Consider the following 18,071-nt stretch of genomic DNA (forward strand, 5'->3'; position numbering starts at 1 on the left):
TATCATCAAAATTTATTTTTACTTTCCCCCTCAAACCATTACACATGGTTTCCTGTGGCAAATTCTACAGACCAGCAAAAACAAATGTCTTTTAAGCTAATAGCTGAGGTCAGTTCCTGCGCTCAAAAAGTAGCTGCTAATTCTTAAACTGCTGCCTTCATAAAACGTAAGCGGCTATTAAGCATGAGAGTCTGATTCGGTCTTCACTTCAGCACAGAGCAAAGTATCCCTGGTTTAACAGTAAATACAACTTGGGAGGAGAAAAAAAAAGAAAAATACAACTACACTAAATACACCTGTGAACATATCCCCACAAATCCCATTTTCCTACTGGGATAATGACTAAGTTTTCATCTTTAAGGCAGTGTCTGACACTCAAAACATTTGCCCAACAAGGCTTACAGAAGGCAAAGACATCAGTTACAGCTACTACTGATGTGCTGCCTCTCCATACACAAAAATAACCTTATTGGCTACGGTAAGTGAACTAACATCCCTTGCTGGGCATGATGATCTGACCAAGTCATGACTGAGGTCATACAGAGGAAGTTTAACACTGATGACGTCTATGTGGCACCTGTTCTACGGATAATAAGCAGACATTTCAGACCACTGAGCTGGCTAAAACTGATCACTAAAACTAAAACCGATCACTATTAGTTTTAACTACTCTTTTGAATAATTGCTCATCTCAGAATTCAAGTTAAGGTGTGGGGAAAAAAAAGTGTATGATTTCAGAATGTAACGTGAATACAAACCAGTGAGATCCTACTGACCTGGCAAAAACTATAAGCCCCTACAGTATAAAGTACCCCTTTAAGAAAGGTTTTTTCTGAGATCTGCTTGGTGAGATAGTTAGATTTGCACATGCTCAGAGCAAAATCCTGCCACTTACAGCAAAAATGGACTTGAGAGAGAACAGGAGTTTTTTTTTAAAAAAAAGTCTTCCCATACTAAGCTAAGCAACAACTGGATAGTCCCTCCTCTTCATATCCAGCATTCAGGAAAAGCATTCGTATATCCAGAAGAGAGTTCATGTATCCATCCCCTACCAAGGAAGGACCAGCATTGCCAATTGTGTGAGAAACGAGATGCTCATCAGATTGGACGTAACCAGGAACTATCTGTTGCTACCTGCTCATCCTGCTTTAGCCCACCCAATGAAAAGGTATTCTCCTGTAGGGTTCATGTTCTGGGCAAGTTCAGCAACACTCCGGTCCAGAAGGCTTTGAGTACAAGACTATGTGTGAGATTTTTAAGGAGACCTGTTCACTTTTAGCAAATATTTCCTTAGCACTAACTATACTCCAAATACAGAGATAGGCAGTTCCTATATTAGCAAATAGATGTAGTTTCTGGGCAAAGCTGTCTGGAGTACAGCTTTATACACAACCGGATAACGGGCAAGACTATTGATAGCACCTATCCACCTAGCTAGACAGCTCTCATCCAAATGACAGGATATCCTGATATTCCTGCATTTGGAGAAATGTTGAATATTCAGGACTCTAATTAGAGCTGCTTCAGGATTTTACAGAGTTCTCTGGGACAATAATGCCTCATCACATTCTCACAAGCCTTTTTGTTGGACCAGGATCTCAGCAACTTCAGTTGGGTCTGAACATTGAAAAAGAAGCTAGAGAATAGGATTTTATAAAGAGGACATCCTTAAACCCTTAATTCATTAAAAATTCTTTGCAACACATCAACTAAATGAATGAAACAACGTTTGGCATTTCAGAAAACTGGCTTCAGGGTTTTGATCCTCCCTGCCTCTGTCACTTTTCCCTCTCTCTAGACGTAAAAAATAAATATTATTTTATATTTTTAATTTTCTGTTTAATTGAGGTTTACAGTGCTAATTGAAATTCATTCACAAAAATTATTTACAAGTTGTTGTTTGGGTTTATGTAGTTCGACAACTAATAATAACTACTGGCATTTAGACTAAATGTGTATTTCTAAATTTAAAACTACGTTAAACCCTAACTTTACCTCCCCTGTTACATTTCTGAGATTGATACTCAGAATTGTACTCAGTATGATACAGGAGCAAACGACACTTGGCAAGATGCCACACCCCTTGACTTCACGTACAAACAATTGCTTGAGAGACAGGGGCAAGAAAAGATGCCAGGATAACCAAAATGGGATTAAAGGAAACCCATTATAGCAGCATCAAGCCGACTCAAATTTATCGTAAAAATAAATAAATAAAATCAGAAATCCTAAGTGGAAATACCTTGGAATAAGCTTCACCTTTCTTTTTCTCTGGATGAATTACAATGATCAGATCCAATTTAAACATCTGCTATTTGCTATAAAAACTGCTAGGCTTTATAAAATAGGCACTCAATGTGATATATGGCATTATTTCAAACACTATTGCCATGCATTTTATTGTCAATGTCTTGAACTTTGATTGTACATTATCTGCTTTAAAAATGCTGCTAAAATAATTGTCTTACAAGCCCTGCCACACATGCTAAAGGGATCGAACACTCATAGTTTAAAAGGCATAAAGCATCCGTTCAGCCTGAAAGAAACATAACCAAGGTCAGCATAACCAAGAAATTAATCTTCTTACTTACCCAGAATTCTGCTTTGCCGTTGCCTTTCTTGCACCGCTCCGCCAGGACCGACACACCTACAGTCACTTCAGATAATGGCTCTTCTGCTGCTTTCATGAGAACAATCTGAATCACCCGTCCTTCATAAATGTGGGCATCAAATGTTGATTTCCACTCTGGATACATGGTAGGTTTCTTCTGAACTAGAGTTTTTCCTCTCTCTGAAAGCCACAAAAAAAAGGACAGAAACTGTAAAATCAAATAATGCAGATCTAGTACTCAACAAAATAAAACAAAAGAGAGAATCCTTGTACTGAAAACTAAAGCAGACTTACTACTTCTTGTACGGGGGTTGGGACAAAGTTTAAATATTCAGTTCAAACATTCGTGAATTGGAAGACAAAGCTCACCCTGACAAACAGGACATGCAAAGGCAGCGAAGGTGTTAACATACAGCTAGAGTGACCAGGAGGGACAAATCCCATTCTGGAATTCAGAAGCTCGTTTAGTTAGTCACAACGTGACAAGGAATATTTGCATGGCTGCTTTCCGGTATCAATCTCCACGATGTGTCGTCTGATCATAGTGAATACCCACTGCTATGAGATAAATTAAGATATGTCTTACACTGACCTAGTTTAAATTGAAACAGGTGGCTCAGAAATGAAAAGCTCCACATTTCATTAATCTACTTCCAAGCTATCCCAACATTTCACTTCTGTTCATGAGTCACTCTCCACGGCATGGTACCCTCTCTCTGCCACGACTGCTACTTGTTAAAGGATATTACAAGGCCTCATCTGTCCTCTCTAGCACACGCAGATCTTGTGTAATTAAAGCATATGGAAAAGGCTGAAAGGACCTCAAAAAACATCTAAATTTTTTGGTAACGTTTACCCAGACTCCCATAAGACCGTCTCTGCGGACTCCTTCCTTAGGAGTTTCACAGTGCTTCACTATTTTTATTAGATGGATTTTTTTCCTAATATGCAGCTTCAGTCTCTCTTGCCACCAGTTAAGATAATTTCTTCCTGTCGTTACCTCAGGCACAGAAAGCAGCAGGTGATTGCACAATCTATAACAAGCTTTAGCATACTTCTAGATCTGGGTCTCTTAGTAGTCCCATCAACACATTCAAAATGATACTGCCTCCTAAGCAACCACATCCAGCTCTTCACTGTGACTCTGGCACGCAATGTCACCTCCCCAGTTTTTCTCTGTGATTTGCTGCCGAGCCAATTACTCCCCATTTGTGCTCAGGTAACTGAATATCATTTTGTACATTCTGCACAATTTCTGCTATTTATCAAGATCATTTGCTGCAATGAAAGTGCTTTCTAAGTGCCTCTCTAGCTCTGAATGATCCCTTTTTCCTTTAAGTGTGTAATCTGTTCTTATGATATCAAGACAATAGCAAAGCAGATTAAACAGTTGGACCCTTCCCCAAGAAGATGCAGTGTGGTTTGTCTCTTAAAATTAGCAATAGAATTTACATTCACTTTGATGACGGAAGAATTAGATACTTATTATTTAAAAATCTTCCTGGAAACTCAATGCAAAGTTTGTGTTAATTCATTAATAACTTTTGCTGGATGCACTCCACTCAATTGTGCTGAGCTATCCAAACAAGAGTAGCGAATAGTGTCCTTGTATGTCTTTGTTAGGGAACGCCTGCCAACAACAGCATTACAAATTACAACTCTGACAAGCAGACCTAAGCCTGCTTGCCAAAGGGCATTCTGAAATGCTCAGAAACAGCCACCTGAGGACCTCCTCCATTTCAACACAAACTTGAGCATTCCTCCTCTACCCAGTTAGAAGCTTTTACCTTGAATTTGGGGAACTCCGCAGAAAGAAAAACTCAAATTCTTAGCAATGCAAACCTACTTCTAGAGCCCCGTACTTAGTATTCTTAACTGTGGAAGAATTTGGAAATATTATGGGGAAAATATACAGGGTAAACTCAAACAAAACACAGTTTAGAGATTATTAGGACGGACAATAAAGGCGAGAGGGAATTAAAAGCAGGCTGTCTGCACAGCAAGGCTTTTACACTATCCTATTTTTTGGATTGCTAAAGCCAGACCCCTTCATCAAAAAAGGCACACTTCAGGAGGCATCCTTGGGAATATGAGAAATTGCACCTATTTGCAGAACCTTTGACAGTAATTCAGGCTTTGCAGAAGCAGCAGCAGTTTACAGAATAGTTGATAATACTCTTTGTAGGATTCTTAGAGGGGGAGAGAACTATTTCAGTCCGGACTCTCCCTATTCCCATGTGTCAATTAATATCTGCTTTGATCAGTTACTACATACATTTTTACCCTACGTAAAAGTGAAAGAAGTCATCTGAATTACTGGCAACAACGTCCAGCCTGGCCATGCTGCTTTTGTAATTAAAATCATACTAATCAAGATTTGTCATGGATCACACTGCCTGCCTGCAAATGAACACTTAAGTGTCAGCAAAGAACAGCCTTTAAGAACACTGTTCTTAGCCCTACTGTATTCAGGCGTCCTTTGTTTCTCTGCTAACACTACAGGCTTCAAAACATTTTACATGTTTGCAAATTGGCTTAATGCCTAATCATTAGGCAAATTATTTTCTTCTTCCTATACAATAAGCTTTTCCTTGATCATGTTTCAGCATGCAAATCCAACAAAAGTTATTCCAGATCTTGTGAAACTGATAACAGGAGCATCAGCTTCTTTTCCCGATTACCCCAGTCAGTCACTGCTCCAAGGTTCACTGCGCTCTCCTCCCCCATTTTTTATTACTTCAAAGACACATGCAAGCAAAGAGGAGAAATACTGGGACAATTCTACTTTTCAAAAGGAGACAGCTGAAAAAAAAGTGGATTTATTTAGACCGCTTCCACCTCTCCACACATTCAGGCAGCTGCAACACTTCCAACACCATTTCTTCAGAGGTTATCCCAACAGACTAAGAAACTGCTTCTTTGGAGCTCAACACATTTGCTTGACGACAACATTTTCTGGAAGGGGTACTGCACCTTGTGTTTAAAGTCTAAATGCAGCTTTTTACCTCAGTGATAAGGGGAAAAACCCAGTCATGTTGTGAGGAAGAAGAAAATTCATCTTTTCCTGCATTCTTTGATGTTTTGTAAAGCCCTAGAGCCCTAATGGAGGATTAGATGGCTGCTGTCTAACCCAGTACAGCAATTCCCTCTCATCCTGTTTGGCTACAGTGATGTATTCTAGCTAAATGTCACAAAATATTATAAACCTTTGGATCTGTTTCTGTAAAGAAGTGGTCTTTGAAGGCTGAGGGTCTGCTGAACAGGGAGGTGCTAAAAGGACCTTGGGTGGAAGTCATTCCAAGCAAATAATTCTGCCAAAATGCCTCAGTTACTACAACAACAACAAACTACACTTCTCATTAATACCTATCCTCCAAGTCAATAAAGATAATTTACTACTCTGTGGTTGAGGACGGTTCTCTCAAACCTGCTGCAGTTCAGAGATCCCTTTTCTCGGCACTCCACTGCACCACTCTCTCCCCTGCAGAGCTTCTGCAAGTGCAGTCAGGCACTTGCGGAACTGGAGAGAACAATGCTTCATTTAACATTTGCAAACCTTTGTCATGCAAAATTCACAACTTGCCTTAGCCTATGCAAAAGTGACATTTCAGCTGCTTCACCGCATATTTTGTGAGTAGTTGTGTGTTGGTGGTCAAGTAAGAAACTAGAGATCTTAGACCTCCCCATACCAAGTGCTGAGCACTCTGGCCAAAGTACAAGAAAGCACTAATAAGGAAGTCTTGTTTTAAGGTGGGCATAGAGACAAAAGTCATTGTCATTTCTCCCATTCTGAAAGAAAAGCTCATGTTGAAGTGCTTGGCATGACAGGAACAGCAGGACTCACTACCATTCACAGACTAAGAGGGATTGCAGTATTTTTCTAAGACTTACTCATATTCAGAAAAGCCGTTTGTAACCTCACCTGTAGTCAATGCTTCCTTCATCTTGATAGCACAGAAAGGCTGTAGTTGTTCCCCTTGATTCTGCACAGGTCCCAGCTCAAATGAGTTGAAAGATATCCGTAAGAAGGGGGCCATTGCTCACAATGATACACAACCTAAGTGGGAAGAGATAAATAAAAATCATAGAATAAAAGACCTGGTCTGAGACTTGTGAGAAAGTGATACATATTTCTCAGCAGCCGTCATAGCTGATAGAACCCATCCTCTAAAGTTTGCAAGTCTTGAATATGGCTTTGAGACCATGAGCTTGAAGTAAAACTGGCATGTACCGAAACAAAAAATGAAACATGTACAATCAAAAACTGAATTTAAGACACCCTTTTAACCATATCCTGTTAAAAGTAAGTAGCGGTTATGCATTTGACTTAGACCTTGCTCAAATTTAAACAGAGAGCCTATTCATTAACACACAAGTATATAAACATTCTTATCAAATAAGTAGTTCACAAACTAATAGACAGATTGATTGGGGGTTTTTAAAACATTTTTTTCCTCACACCTGGAATGAAGGGTGGGTTGGGGGAAAAAAAAGGGAGGAAGAAAAGTTTTGTCTCTTCCACATGTTCTTTTCCCAGTATCTCTCACAATGCAAGGAGGGAGAACTAGGAGAAAAATTAATCAACTAAAGCTCACATTATTTTGTTGCTCTTTAGGTACACATTGTTTTCTTTTTTAATTGCTACACAGCCTCAAAATTTCCAAGACAGAATTCTAGGCACCTCAATAGGCAATCAAATGATAAAAGGAACACCTTCAGTTAATTTTATTTTTAAAGATTATCTGAGAAACTACTGAACCTACATTGTAATTTCTGGATACTGCAGCAAAAACCACTACCAGATGTACAGTAAGGGTAACATGTCCTTAAGCATGATCAAGTAATTGCACTGCATATGAGCACTTGATCAACACTAACAACCTGAGTAATTGGTTCATACGCCTGAGTTCACACTTTCTCACTTGGATAAACGTGCAGTTACAGAAATTTCTGCAACCTAGATACTTCACTGAATAAGCGTGCATTTTATTTTTCATACGTAATGTGGAAAACAATGTACATTCCAAATACCACCACCAAACTGAAACAAGTATAATATCACATGACTTCTATTCAAGAATTGCTTTCAGGTGGCAGTGTACTAACCCTAGGAAGCATCACAGAACTAATGATGCAAACTGTGAGCCTCTATACCTGCACATACCAGGCAAAGGGAAGAGGCAGAGGTAGAAAAAACTCCGGCACTACTGTGTCACCTGGTTTAAACTGTCAGGAATTACGAGAATCCAAACCACCTGCAATTTCTAAGTCAGCAAACTGGTGTTTCACTGCAGTCTTCCCTCATTCTCAAGAGCTCCTGAACTTGGAGCAGATTTCAGTTTACAATTCGCAGCACCTTCAGCAACGGAGCCCTGTAGCTTGTATGTCAGTATCGTTTTGTGAAGCATAAATTACTTATTGAAAGGGAAAGAGAAAACAGCCGTTTGATAGCAAGGGAATGCTAGTACGGTCAGAGAACGAGGGATGCAGAGCAGGGGGGATTAGGAGAAAAGAGTTAACAAGGTAATAGGAAGAGACGATGAAAAAAATGAAGAGTTGAAACTGGGCTGAGCTGGCCTTTTGACTGTAGATTGTTAACCAGCTCAGTCAAGCAGCACTAGGAAGAACATTTCAAGCAATCCTGCACATGCTTGCATTTTTTTAATTTAAAGACATCAACCTGAGAAGCAATTAACATTCCTCTTGTATCTCCTAAGGCCCAGAACACTCATTTAGATAAAAGACTCTGAAATCAGAGTCTTTGCAGCAAGACAGCATGTAGCTCCTGAAACCATTATTTGCACATCACGCAATCTCCCTATGCGGAGACCATTTTCAATAAATGGAAAAATTTTATGACTCTCTAACGTTTACTGAGCTAGTTTTAATTAAAGGTTTCCCTAATTTCTTTTCTGGAGAGTAAGACAAAGTTAGAAAGCAGGTTTAGGATTACTTGGCACCATTGATTATCCCACTGAAGAACTGAAAGCCACGACTGTACTTAACACTCACACAGTCATCCAGACTCGCAATAAAATAATAAACCTTCCCCACTAATCCACCGATTATTGCAGCTTGGAGCACCATTTGATGAGACTGGAGATTGAGATCACCTCACAAAGAAAGAAAAATAGACAGCTTTTGTAAAAATTAACACAGACCATCCAATACCTCACTTTCACAAATGCAACGTAAACACAATGCTCATCAAGAGTTTTAATGAGGAACACATTTTAGCTGCTTAAGAGACCTTGTGCTCACTATGTTTGGAACTACCCTCAAGCGACTAGCTACATGACTTGCCAACACTAGATCACATATAGTTACTACTCAATATGGATGTAAAAGAAACCACATGTCATTATCATTCACCTCTGGGGAAACAGCTTTAAGAACCAATTAGGCCATGGGTAGAAACAAGCTGGGTAGGTCAGCATGTAGCTCCCACTGGAAAGTTTATTTGACAGAATCACAGGATTGCAGGATAATTCTGGCTGGAAGGGACAGCCCAGCTAGAAGTCACAATTTCCAGTAAGTCTGGGACTACACTAACAAAAAATTGGAAAGCACTGACAAAGCTAAACTAACAATTGCATGATTTCACTCAGACCATCTGACTCAAGCCAATGTTAGTCCTGAAACAGAATACAAGGCTTTGACATTTACTTCTTTAACTCCAAATTAACAGATACAATAGAAACAGGTATAACGCATACGCATTTTGAATAATCCCACAATCTTCCTCATTTCTGATGGCCAGATCATCTGAAGGCCACATTTTCAGCTCTGCTTCTTGGTTATGAATATGGTTATTTGTTTTAGTTTCATTGTACTCGGCTTCAGTGCCATCTCAAATGCTCATTCAGAGATGCTACACACAAGCAGTTCAGCAGTTAGGAGCAAACACCAATGTCCCAGAATTTCTGATGATGTTCAAATGCGCTCAGTCCAAGGTCTCTGTGAAACTAGAAGATACCTTTTTGCTTTTCCATTTAACAACAACTTAAAAAAAAAAAAAATCTCAACAGCTTATCTTCACATAACAAACTACCTGTTCCTGCGAAGTTTCTCTACCCTTATACATTATGCTTTTTTCACAAAAGTAGAGATTTTAAGTGGCTTCATGCAAAATATATCTATCACTATACATGATAGATTATACTGTGACACAGGGAGGTTAAGTTGAAAAGGAGGGTTTGGATTTGCTCCTCAGGTACATTTTCCAGTCCTTGTCTATGCTGATATTGCAGTGAGATCGTTGACAAGTATCAGCTGTACTCCTGTAAACAAAAACATACCCCACTAAAACTGTTTTTGGCAGGGGAACCCAGTGAAAGAGATTCATTTTAATTCAACAAAGTTTCTCAAAATCCCTGCTGAATACACTCATCCAAAGTTTTGTCACGTTTGAAAAGCAAAAACATCAAAGGCAATACATATGTTTTGCTTGTTCTGTTTTAGACAAGAGTCCCTCTCCAGTCTCCATGACTATTTCAGAAGTGACAGAACAAGCACTGACTCTAGTTTTAAGAGCTACATCTGTAAAGAACTGAAACTGCTATAAAACACCAGCTATGAATTGAGGGAGATTTTTACAATCTACTCATACAATCTGTATTGCTGCTATGATGTATTAAAGCCAAACTATTTTCCCTAAAGGGTGTGATTTTATCCAAACCAAATGGTGGAAAAACTGAGATGCAAACTCCAAAAATACTGCAAGTCTAAATTGCAGGTTCAATATCTCATATAGTCTCAAAGTCATGTGCAATCTGAAAAAAAAGCTAGGGGAAAAATCTTCTAGTAACATTATTCTATATGAAGTACCCAGTGATGGCCACACTGATTCGGAGTACACCATCGGATGCTGTCCAGCAAAACATTCATTTTGTCAAAGATAGCCCTGATCCACGCTGCTGCAAGCTAAAACCACATTCTGTGCTATCCAGGATAGATTCTGCAAGATCCACAGTAATTCCCATGAAGCTTTAAAATTGAGAGCTTTTGACTGTTTAATATGGAAAGAAAATTAACCATGTTACTATCACCTATAATATGCATGGAGCAAGAGGAGGGGAAAATTAAAACATCTTCACATCATCAATGTTGACATCTACTGGATGAACAAATATGCAGTTTTCACATGGATGTGTTTTTAACATGCAGTTTTAAAGAAATCTTCAAAATAAATTAAAATCTTAAATATTCCAAGGAGAATTTTCACAGGATTTGCTAGCACAAAATTCACGTTAGATTAAAAATCTTCTACACACACAAGGGACAAAAGGTAAATTCTGTAGTTTCTCCCCTTCCAACAGTGCAGAGCAGCTATCAGGGACTCATACTGCAACTGAAGGCGTTACTTGTCAGGATTCCTTTGTTGCTGTAATTCTGCCTTGTTATAAACAGTGAGGGCAAGCCACCTCTAACACAATCCAGAAATAAAGACGCGGTTGTGACTTTTACACAAAGCGGAAAGTAACATCAAAGCAGTGGATGCTCTGGAGGAAACGCTGACACAGGCCAACAACAGAGCACTGAAGAGACTAAAAAACTAATGGGTCCAAACAGAGCGCAGACTGTTCCATCACTGATACGGGACTATATATCCAAGAGAAATACAAATGAGAAAACTCCCCTGCTGATTTGAGCCTCTGATTTTCTTGTAGTAGCCTATAAAACATTCTGCAAATGGACGTAAAGCTGCACACGTAGGTCACGGCTTTTCCATGCTGTCTCACAGAAATGCTCTGGATGGCATGAAATGACTGCTTTCTGCTTAGTTCCTTGCTGAGGCTGCTTCCAAGGCCACACAAACACTTTGAGGAACACCAACACTGGCAGCCAGTACCACGCACACCTGACCAACCGGTGGTGTTCCCTGCAAAGACGCAGCAGTAACTTTTTTCTTTTTTAATATGCAAAAATATACGTTATTTCCAACTTGCAGGGGTCTTATTACAGAAGGGTGTCCTGTCCTCCATTCGGGCAACGGACAAGGTGTTCAAGAAAGATAGCGACAAACTATTGAGCCATTTATTGGCCCCACACCACTTTCAAAAACATGAACGAGTACCTCCTTCCTCTTTGTGTACGACCTACAAAGGTGATTATGCTACTTTCATGGAGATAATACAAGAAAGCCTGCAAGTAGAGATGCTGGAAGTGTGATTAGCATCCTTCACCTGTGCACACCAATAATGTGCACATTATGTTTTTTGTGTTCCCAGGTATGCTGCTTTATGGTTACATTACAGAAAAACTCACACGAAGCAGACAGGTTGCCTATGGTTCTTAAGAACTCCCTTCACAGGTATTCCTTCAGCTGACAATCAAAATAATCCCATCTGCAAGAGAGAAGAAACCATACCTACGCTGTAGGACGTTTCACTGATCCAAAGTGATGATGCTAACCACTGTCTACATTGCACACCTACAATTAGTCTACAGAGACTTTTAGCAGGTTCTGTTGCAAGCCCTGGCCTCTATTTGATGCTCTGTGAGAAGTCAGTCTAAAAATGAAGTCAGTTTAAAAGACGCTTATTATATCTGCTATTATCAACCTTGTCAAGAAGATACACTGCAGCATTCTTTATTATCTGGACTTCCCTAGGCACTACCGACTATTGCACTACTGCTATCCAGCTAAAGCCTGAAAACTATAACCAAGACCAAATCACTATACATTATATTCCTGAATGCTCCCGGCTACCACAGATGGCAAAAACCGTTATCTTCAGGTGCTGCTTTGAAAGCTCAAACTCCACAGAGGGTTTGAAAAGCGTTCTCCAAAAAACAGGGTTAAACTCACACGTTGCATGTAGGTCCCTGCAGGAAAAGGAGAATTCTCCAGAGGTACTGCCTCTGCATCAGCATCACTCTTGCTTTTATTTAGGTTTAGCCATTAAGGTGCAACTGTCTCCTATGAATGGTTCAATTTACTCCAGTTACTAATTTGATTCACCTGTCTATGGAATCCAAGATGGTAATTGGAAACACAAAGCTTCTCAGCAACTACTTTGATAAACTATCTTATGGAGAAGATTTTACAAACAAAACAAAAATAAATGTTAAAATTAGAACTGCAGGACTATACACTTATGAAAGTAAAATATATCCAATTAGGTAATATTTAACAAAATGCAGTTATCTTCAGGAAGTCAAACATGAAAAGAGCATCTTTAAAACAGCCCAACAGCCCAATCACCTACAACTTCTGCAGCAATATTTCTAAAACAGTGTATCTTCCTAAAATGTTTTTACATAATTACACAACAGGACTATGAAAAGTGAGAAAAGATTACAAGAAATTTAACACCACAATTCAATTTACTTGTGCTTAAATTTATTGCCAAATGAATTTTTTTTCTGGTTCATAATTTCAAAATGACAATTCTATGCACTAAATTCTAGTGTAAATGATATAAAGTTCAGGGGTTTGCTGGGTTTTTTGTTTTGTTTTGTTTTCACAGAATCACTAAGGTTGGAAAAGACCTGTAAGATCATCAAGTCCAACCATCAACCAAAAAAAAAACCCACCACCATGCCCATTAAGTCATGTCCCACAAACATGTTTTGTTTTTAAATAGTACATGTAGAGGGGTTCACAGAGTCCTACAAACCTAGCTTGGAAAAAATGTAGTTACCATTTCCTTCTTCCCCCCCCCCCCAGTATTTTCTTTCAGATACTTCTGCTGTTCTTGGGTTAGGAAAAGGCTAGAAACAGAAACAACGACGTAATAAAATCTGTCGCTGTTTGTGTTGCAATAGTCTGGAGAGAATCCATCTAGATAAGCCATGTAGCAAGAGATGTTTCTTGGTTTCATCCCACTTGGCCAGAAGCACAGATAATTCCGAGTTTCCACGCCTTTTTTGCATGCTCAGCAGTCCCCAAACTGCCTGAATTTATGGCTGCCCTATAAATTTCTTGATAATTCCCCAACACTTTCAAGGCCAAAAAAAAATTACTGATGCTTTCCCTATCATTATGATGAGAAACTTTTCAAAATATGAGCATCAGAAACCTTTTCCTGAACAGGCCAACTCTTTCAATCTTGGCAGTGCAAACTCTGAGAAGCTTGAGGGGAATGCAGATAGCAGGCAAGCAAGAGCTAAAGCAGACCTGATTTTATGGGCTTTTTGGAAGACATGCAGCCCAATTTATTTGAGCATGCGATAACATATGGTTAGTTCAGTAACAACAGTTGACTGTTCTTAAAGTGGTTTCAAGTGCGTCAAGGAAGACAAATCTGGGTTTTACACTAAAAGATCAGTAAGTTGAGGAAATTTTGGACTCTGAAATAGACAGCAGGACAGGCTGTTACGCAGCATATGCTGCAAGACAAAAAAAGCATTTTACACTGAGTGTCCTTTTTTGGAAGGGGAAGAAGAACATTTGGAGCAACAAAGCTGGCTTTTTCGATATTCTACAACTACTACTTGGGGGAGAGGGGGGAAGTACTGTCAGCTGCTTTTTCTTTTGAAGTGCAGAAGAAATAGCCATTTAAATACTCTTTTTTTTTTTTTTTTTTAAATCCTGAGCTCTCCTTCCTCTTTGAACACACAGGACTAAACGGTAGATGAAAGCAGTGTAGGCACGCTGTTTTTCACCATTACCAAAACCAAGTTTGAAACAAAAGTGCAGATGAATCCTCTTCATTAACTTCAAACCCAAATATCAGACATTAAAAACATGCAAGAGGTGGAACACTGCCTGAAGCCCAAAGACTTTGTTCATCACTTCTGATAGCACAAGCTGATATAATTTGATAAGTAGCAACTGCAACAACATGGAAGGATTAACACAATGAGGCTGGCTAGCCAGATCTTTATGAAGCTCTAGGTGAGTGAACAATTCATTAACATCAAATCACATTATGAAATGGGAGCATGTCCAAATTATTAAATAGGAGACAAACCATGTTTCTTTCCCTATGCATGTATGATTTAAGACTAATTAGGAAGCTTTTTTTTTTTTTTTGACATGGGGATTAAGTAGAGGGGGGTTTTTTCCTGCAATTAAATAACACAATCCCCTCCATGTGAGAGGAAAATAACTATTAGGTGAAAGGGATGAAGCTACACCTCTTCTTCCCTACAGCAATACACTCTGGAGCCAAGCTATACACCAGTTCTGGCTCTGTGTCACTAAACAGAGCACTGGATGCCTTCTGCGAGTCTGAGCTCCTGACTAGCTCTCAGCTCCCGCTTCCTCAACAATGTTCAAGGAGTTTGCCCGTATTTAGTCAGCGCAGCTAAATTGCAAAACTGTACATCAAGTTTATCATGTGAATACGAGTTCTCCAAATGAAGCACATCATTCTGCAAGAGGGTTCATAGACATTTTTGTAACAACCAGTACACTAGGAAAGCTGAGCTACTCATACAGCTTTGAGAAGTATCAAACCAAAGGAAAATAGCCAAAGAAAATCCAATATTTTGTACAGTATCTGTTTAGGTATCACCATAATCAAGTGGGCAGGGATCCACATTCAGGCATACTCCATTAGCATCCTTTAATGGAGGAGTTACACACCAAGCCCATCCTTCAGCACCATCCTCACGCTTGCTGAGTATTTTTATCTAGGGTTCAGTATAACATTCGAGCTTTTCTTTCTGATATATAATTATGCATACAAAGCTTCGTATTTTCTGCACGATTTTAAGTTCCCTGGAAATTGAGATATATTTCCCAGAGAGAATAACACAAAATGCCAACAACATATTTTCAAACCAAACAGAGAAAACATGACAACACTTCAGCTAAACTTTTACAACCCCCTATACATCGCCCTTCTTTTTAAAACACTGGAGTTTTTGGGTTTTGGGGGTTTTTTTTTGTTGGTTTGTTTTGGGTGGTTTGTTTTTGGTTTTTTTTTTTTACTTTCCACTGAAGAGGAAAAGCTCTTTCCCCTTAATACTGAAACAGCCAAATACCATAAACACATTATGTCAATTACAGTTTAAGAAAAAAAGGAAATTGGAAATTTGTCTTATTTCAAATGTAATGGGTTAACGTCTCTACATGAACAATGAAGCAGCAAAAAATGGAAATAGAGAAACTGAGCATTCAACAGAAATACAAAAAATGCCTTCTAAAACTTTCCAATTAGAGAACAATTTTACTTTGCACTTTTGAAAACATCAGCAGATTATGCAGTCTAAGTGTCTCTCGCAGAGCACAAGCCTCCAAGACAAAAATTTATACTACCACCAGCACTATGACCTAATCCTCCAAGTATCTGGAAAGCTACAATATTCGTTCGCTGAGAGAGCTGTATCATCATTCATACACACTGGAAAACTGCTGCTCAGATAACCTCATCAGAGGAAATACAATTCAGTTCATGGATGCATGATTTTGATCAAGGCTTTTGAAGTAAAAGGACACAAGATTTTGCGAACCAAAAATTTTGCTCATTGTGTATTGAATTGTAGGAATAGATCCAATCCTCCCTCCTGACTGCATCTGACATTACGGGGCTTGTTTTGTTTGGGTTTTTTGAGAAGCCGTTTTTTCCCTGAGGGCCACAAACATACTCAGTCACTTCAATCAGACATTAGACAGCAAGATGGGCCGAATCTGCCTCGCTGAGCATGATGCTCCTCCTCCTTGCTATTTCCTGGTACTCAAAGCCTGCTCAGGGTAGGTAGGAATCATCCTTCTATCCTGGTTTGTTTTCTTTTTTTAATTACCTAGAATGTGAGGGCTAAAAAACACAAAAGAAATATAAATAACCAATAAAATTCAACTTAATCAGGACTTTTTCTATTGTTTAATAACTGAAAATAAACAGTGAAGCCATACACGGATACATGCATCACTACCTGTGAAAGCCATCTCTACTTTTGCAATGAAGAGATGAAATAAGCACAACTGAGTGACACAGAGAGATGTACAGGATGGTGCTAAATAATGAATGGCCACAGGGATTGATAAGGAGGAACTGGAAAGAAGCAAATGTAATTGAAATTTATTTTTAATTAAAAGCATTTGCTCCTGCTATAATTTCAAGGTTCAGGCTTAGATTTCCAAAAACAGATAAGAAAATGGAGCCACAAATTATTTTTAACTGTCCCTTCCCCTCTGAATCACTTTCTAGAGGAAATGAGCATTTAAAGCTCTCCAGTAGACCTGGAATTCTCAAAAACATAGAAGAAACAGACACAGCTCATTAACATCAAGTTGAATTAAAGCATAAAGGGATCTTAAGAGAGATTTGGGTTATTTAAAGGTAGCACAGAGTTTACAGTACAAGTTGTAATGTAATCTCAGGATGAGATGTACTATTTAATAACATTTTAAATTCCTTCCTTTTGAATCCTCCAGATAAGAAGTTAACAATAAACCTTTAGTTTTTTAACTTTTCCTGAATTTTGTGGTTTAAACATATAAACTCCACACTGTGATGACATGGATGCTGTCTTTATAAACACTATGATACGTGTCTGCTAATAGCCATATTAAGTGATTTTCCAGTAAATGAATAAAACCATATCATTTTAGTACCCTTATTGGGGAAGAAAACCTTTAAGCATTGACATATCTGGGACACAACATGAAAACAAGAAAGAAGAATCTAAACAAAAATCCCTGGAGCTTTAGATGAGCCAGAGTCTTGTTTGTAGACATAACCATGGCAGGACATGCTCAGCTATTTTGGGTTTTGAGAGAGTAAGAAGTCCTGTGGACTGGGCGCTTTTAAGAACACCCTCTGGCCACCTGCCAGAAACGCTGTTTCTACTCCTTAAAAGACCCAACTGTCTGGAGGATGAGTGCAGATCAAATTATTAGATGTGTATTGTCTGTCATGGCTTTTTCTAGCTTCCACTCCAGTGCTCATCCTGCTAAAAACAGGAGAATCATTTAAAAATGAGATGTTTGGTTTGCATATGCAAAACACTACACACACAGAGAAATAGAAAACATATACCCAAGAACTTCACTTAACAACACTGCAAGTCAGCGTCTGTTTTGTTACTTTATTGGGTTGTTGCACTAATGAACGTACTCATAAACAAGACACAAACTTCATTACTTGTCTAAAAAATACTTTCAGGAAGAAAAGACATATGCAGTTAACTTGCAAGCGTACCTATAGATTACCCCAAAAAGTAACTGAACACAAACTCTAATTTGATTACAGTTATGCTCTCATGTCCCAGTTAGTCCACAGAAGCAATGGAGTATTCAATGATTTTCCTACAAACAAGCTTTCCTGGTTCATTATGGTCTATCATTTCCTCCATCACTAAATGGATAAATGAGATAAAATCTTGGCTACTTTCCCCGCAACTTCCAATTATTTCTGACTTTTTGCTGTACATGTTCTTTTGCCATAAAAGTGCTTCTTTCTGATAATTTTTATAGCAATCTTTTGATAGAAAATCACAAACTGCTGTCACTAAATAGTACCTCCTGTATCATGGTTGGGAAGCATACCATTAGGACCTGCCATTT

The 18,071-nt window shown here is 38.8% G+C and overlaps 1 protein-coding gene across 1 annotated transcript in view; it reads right to left on the bottom strand.

The window, feature by feature from the left end:
- PRKCD (protein kinase C delta) overlaps positions 1 to 6,648 on the bottom strand; it is a 29,797-nt gene extending 23,149 nt beyond the window's left edge. The window contains exons 1-2 of the mRNA XM_009818125.2: positions 6,534 to 6,648; positions 2,592 to 2,791 (exon numbers count right to left, since the gene is read on the bottom strand). Of these exons, the coding sequence (XP_009816427.1) occupies positions 2,592 to 2,791; positions 6,534 to 6,648 (315 nt within the window). The remainder of the gene's footprint in view (positions 1 to 2,591; positions 2,792 to 6,533) is intronic.
- Between the last annotated feature and the right edge of the window lie 11,423 nt (positions 6,649 to 18,071).

The sequence above is a fragment of the Gavia stellata genome, chromosome 12 (assembly GCF_030936135.1).
Source record: "Gavia stellata isolate bGavSte3 chromosome 12, bGavSte3.hap2, whole genome shotgun sequence".
NCBI classification, from domain to species: Eukaryota; Metazoa; Chordata; class Aves; order Gaviiformes; family Gaviidae; genus Gavia; species Gavia stellata.